The 5,648-nt window shown below is 38.3% G+C and overlaps 1 protein-coding gene across 1 annotated transcript; it reads left to right on the top strand.

Moving 5' to 3' along the window:
* Positions 1–2,773: 2,773 nt before the first annotated feature.
* Positions 2,774–4,243, top strand: bhlhe23 (basic helix-loop-helix family, member e23). The gene has a single exon (XM_052031673.1). The coding sequence runs from the start codon at positions 2,774–2,776 to the stop codon at positions 3,521–3,523; it is 750 nt and encodes a 249-aa protein (XP_051887633.1). The 3' UTR covers positions 3,524–4,243.
* Positions 4,244–5,648: the final 1,405 nt, after the last annotated feature.

Below are 5,648 nucleotides of genomic sequence, written 5' to 3'. Positions count from 1 at the left end.
ATAGGCTGAGAGGCTCTAATTGGGAACCCTATTAATGCAGCATCTACAAGCATCACAATTAATTAAAAAATGAAACAGGGTATGGACACAATTAACACTGATATTCCCAAGAGGAATGCCAGGACATATTGATTTGAACAATATGCAGATTACTCCATCTGCTGTGATGTTGGGCCTGGGGACTTTGGACCAAATGTAGTCTTCAGGTGAATTAGGGATAAAGCGCTGGATGATAATTGAAACCATGCATAAGAATATAATTCATTTCTAAAAAGTGTACATTTGTCTCTATTTACGTTTAATAACTTAATTTAATGCGTGATGAAGCAAAGAGAATTATGTCAGTTTAGGAGAGAGTAAAGCCCAGCTGAATGGATATCGGCTTTTGTTTCTCTGAAAGGTAAGTTGTGACAAAAACAAGGGGAAAAATAAGGCTAGTGGACTGGAAGTGAGTATAAATATTAAGGTCATCTTTTAAATATATAGTTCTTGTGTTTTTGATTGTTGGTGGAAATGTGCTGCTTTCACTTTCGTTCCCTGTTACTATGTAACGGCAAACCTAGTCTGCTGGGGGCAGCTTGTTTGCAAAGGTAGACTTGAAAGTTTCCAGCATCACAGGACTGGTATCTTCAACCTCATGTCAGCCCTAAAGTTCGAACTCAGGTGGAACATGCACGACGGCTGCAGCATCGGTACGAACTCAGAACGCCCATTCTGCAGATGCAATGTGCATGTATCCTTACTTACTTTAACAATTTATTTAAACTGATACAATAACACATAATAACAAATTTAAGTCATGGAATAAAACGTGTGATAAGATTGACTCAGAGCAATGTAAAAAAAACTCAGAAAGAAAATCTATGACAGTGAAGAGACATGCACACTTTTCAAACGACGAAGTCTCATATGTGCAAAAATCAAATTAAACTCAATGCGCTTTATTTTAAAGGATTATTGTCTGTTGTTTGGCAGACTCTTTGAGAGTTACTTCCTAACTTCTCTGAGTTTTTTTAAGTCGATAGCTTCTCAAATGTGAGCTAATTTTCGTAACCTTCGACGTATACAAACCTATTAAAATATATTTGAAAAAAAGGTATGTATCTTTTCCACATGGTGGCGATGGTCATCAATGTGATCGTTTGCAAGTGGAGCTTTAATTAAACGTTTAATGACTTTTAAAACCTTGCAGCTGAAGTTCTTTAGCCACTGTTATCTTATTTTGGAAATGTACAACTTTGTTTAACTGGGTCAAATTATATCAGTTACATTTTTTAGGAGGCGTTTATATGTACCCTCTGTGGATTATGACTGTTCCACATCAACAACGTTGTGTGTTTAGGGATTAGGCTACCACTTATGTCTTAAATTTTAATGACCTCACCCTGTGATAAATTTTCAAACGTTTTGTGAGAAGCTAGCCCTTCTTGCAAAAAGCAATCATTTTCGCGAGGTGCATGATAACTAAATCAAAGGTAAGCTTCCTTTAAAATACATCGTACATATCATATTTGTTGAATGGAGCTTGCAGTTAAACATTACGGACCACCGGCTGTGAGAAAGTGAGATTGGAAGATAATCATATCGGATCTATGCAGTAGGCAATGTCGTTAGATTCTCATATGCCTGCCACTCTGGTGTCCCTAAAGTTGCGTCCCTTAAGGTCACAATGTTATGCAATTAACGCAGGCGTCCAATATCATGAGCCCTTGACTGCTACAACTTTCGTCACCTATGACAGCATTCACTTCTTCGGACCTGAAAATTAGCCACAGGGTAAAACTATCTCGTGTGGCTGAAATTATTGTTATCCTAGAGTCCATTTGTTTTTTGTTTCAAAATGACCACCAAAACAATTAATCTAATTTTCAATGTCATAATGGGCTATGTGCAACTTAAATTATAGTGATTCGTCGTAAAAATAAATGCTCACCTTTACAGGACAAGATTTTTGAAGCGTGTGATGATTGTCACTTCTCTCACGCATTTAGCCCTGTTGCATAATTAAAGCGAACATAATTTGGTAAATATAGACAATGCCATTTTTTTGGTGATGCATCTTTCACTAATACGAACACGATGGGCCGAATGGCCCTCTTCGTTTCTGAATCCTTTTCCAATACACTGAACTGGACTGGGACTAACAAAACGTTATATAGGTGCGAAAATGAAACTTTCAAAACAAATTAACCACAGCTTTGCGGCAAACAGTGAGGTAAACAGTTCATTGTAGTTGATGTTTGTTTCTTTCTTTATTTATAAGTTTCTCAATTTATCTTCTCTTTACACGTATGCGCGGACAAACAATTGAATGGGCCACTTGACCTTTTGTCTTTGCCCTGTAGCCGTTGCGGGAATTTGTTGTGATGTTTTGTCGGTAACGTGATGAAAATGTTTGGATTACTGATACTAGCTTTGGAGCTTTCGTTGGCCATTAGACTTTGTGTGTGTATGTGTGTGTGTTTAGATTAAACCCAACTGACTGTATTGGCAGCTGCCTTCCTTTTTCTTCAAAACGTTTTAATCCTATTAATTAAAGCGTCCTCCTGATTGGGTGGACGGCATGTCCCAACAGGCGAATCTCTGTAATAACCTGAAAGTGGGATAGAAAGTGAGGCACATCCCTCCCGGTGCCAGGACACGCTGGAGTAGGAGTCGCGGAGCTGCCACATAACAGCAGCTGTGGACTTTTTTCTTCAAAACGCTGCACATTTAACATTGAAGAAAGACAAAGAGGAGTAATTCTTTTGATTCAAGTGACTGATTCTAAAACATGAACGTTGCGGAAGGAGATCTATTTCACAACACCGCAAACATCTCTGTCAAAGGGAGGGATGAGTTAAATTCCATTGTCAATGACACATATATTGATCTGCCCCAGCGCTACGGTCAATCTACGTTTAGCTACAGTGGCACTAGCCGTGGTGCTGAAAACCGGGAGAGCTGGGCTGGACAAAGCTGTACTCCATACACCATCGGACAGAATCCAAAGGCGACAGAAAGCAGCGAAGAGCAGACAGCAGACGAAGAAGATAGCGACGGTCGCTCGGCCGGGAGCGCAAGGAATCCAGGCAGTGACAACGAGGGCAAACTAAAAAGTTCAATTGGCAAGAAAGGCAAAGAGCCGCGGTCGCTAAGGCTAAGTATAAACGCGCGAGAGAGGAGAAGAATGCACGACTTAAATGATGCACTGGATGGGCTTAGATCTGTGATTCCTTATGCTCACAGCCCATCGGTGCGAAAACTGTCCAAAATTGCCACTTTGCTTCTGGCGAAAAACTACATCCTGATGCAGGCTCAGGCTTTGGATGAAATGAGGCGGCTGGTAGCGTATTTGAACCAGGGCCAGGCCTTGACAGGACCCATTCCATCTGCAGCTGCACTGACTAACACCCTCAGCTCTTTTGGACAGGCTGCTGTTTATCCATTCACGGGCACTTCTATTGCTTCTTGTCCGGACAAATGCGCCGTGTACACAGGAACACCCTCCAGTCTTTGCAAACATTGTAACGACAAGCCTTAATCGATGTGTCATTCCATTCATCCATCTGTCCATCCATTCACACGTCCATTCGGTTGTGGATCTATAAACCTTTTTTACTCATTTTGGTTTCTGTATCGAGTCAACCCATCTACATTTTGTCTCCAGATAGTATTTCTTCTGCGGGAGTTTTAAGTACTCCCCACACCCACCCCGCCCCCATATCGTGGTCCTTACCTGTTTGTAGAATGTGATCATTTGATATGAATAGATAGATGGATAAATGGTTCATGAAAGACTTACATTATGGAATATGTGAGTTACTTTTTACTGTCTTATAAATCACTGCACTCCTTTGGGCGTTCAACAGTTGTTAACTATGCAACATCTATACGCCATGATCTAAAGATATAAGAGATTGATTTCCCATTAAATCTGGTGACCTGTTATCACGAATAATACTATTTACGAAGACAAAGGCATTTATATTTCTGCCTAAGTAAAAAAAATATAAAGTCTTATATTTTGTCAGATTAACTCTGCGCACATTTGATGTCGATGGGAAGCATTTCCGTTACCGTTAAGTGATGAATGTGCGAAATCCGCCTTTTAAGGAGAATGATTGTATATTAAATTTGATTAAATGCCACAGACCCATGCACTTAATAGGAGATGTTTAGGTAAGCATTATTTGCGCTGGTGTTCTTCACTAATCCATTGAAAAAGCTGTTCTGATAAATATATTTCCAAAATCACTTAAATTTGTTCTGCTCAACTACCAACTGCTTCGTTCATGTATATGTATTTAATCGAATAAATTTAACAGGACAAATATGTGTGGGTTATGTTATTTGTTGGTTTGACCTGCTTAGAAATGAATGATATTCTAGGATCAATGATATCTGCTTCTTGCTATTGTAATAACATATCGACTTCCTGCATGCTTCGCCATGTTATTAAACGATGGTAATCCAATGGTTGCTATCAAACCATCTAAACTTCCAAATTAGATTTGCTGGTAAAACGGGCTGCGTGAATCAAAATATCAAGCGAGAATGACATCTATCGTTTGAGTTATTACATATATTTGAATTTATTGTAAGTTTTAAACATAATTTATTATCAATGGATGTCTTTGCTATAAAACTTTTAGGAAAGTGTTAAATGCTGTATAATTGAGAATGTGATGCACAGTTCATTGTTACAGGTTATTTTGTTGCATGAATCTCCAGACAAAGGGCAAACATTCCCCTGCACTCGTCTTTTGAGCAAATTCGCCTCTCACGCTGCGTAATGAATTGATTTAATGGGCTGACTGTGAGTTTGGACAACGCAATTAAACAGATTTCTAATCGAAAAACATCAACGATGTTGATTTATTTAAAAAAGCGGGAAAGGTAGTAAGATCTGAACAAGAACAATATCTGTAATGCTCGAGTGTATTACAATTACTTAAATTTTCACTGTTCATTTATGAACTTAAATTGTACCTAAACTGTTAAAGACAATATCGGTAATGGTTCTGGGTTTGAATCTTTTCACCATAAAACACTAGGCAGTATCTTTTTCGGCAATGAATTTTATATATTTAGTTATATCTATTTCAAATTTAATTTTAACCGAACATAAAGCTAAGACTAAATTCATGTGTGAAATTTGTTTACGTGGTGTTGGAAGCAAGAGTATTGACTTGTCAGAATTCAAGGGCTTCCTGAAGTATTCTCGGATTATGCTTTCGAATCTTAAACTGGAACAGAGGGCTTCGAATGTCCTTCCGCACTGGGTCATATGTTGATATTTGTTTATGTTGCAGCACTTAGAGACTGAAGTGGTAAGTTTAGAAATGTCAGTACGTACACAGAAAATGTAAAACAAGATCATTCATGCACAGTAAAGCAGAAGTTAGAGTGAAAAATGCGACCAGGTTTTTTTGATTGGTTTTATGATTCTGGTGTGTTTTGCTGTTAGTTTGAAGAAGAAAATTTTATAAATTTAACATAAAAGCAAACAACGAATATGTCTGATGTTTCCCCCCAAAATGTTCTGGTAATAAACTTGCATGCTGGCTGGTGCAGAGGTATTACACTGTTCCAGAACTAATAACAATGTTCTTTTTCTGTATACCTTCTCACCAATTTTCCATCTTTGTGCTATTATTAATAACAAG

Source organism: Pristis pectinata, chromosome 16, assembly GCF_009764475.1.
Source record: "Pristis pectinata isolate sPriPec2 chromosome 16, sPriPec2.1.pri, whole genome shotgun sequence".
Lineage (NCBI taxonomy): Eukaryota > Metazoa > Chordata > Chondrichthyes > Rhinopristiformes > Pristidae > Pristis > Pristis pectinata.
This window is presented reverse-complemented; position numbering and strand designations above follow the sequence as displayed.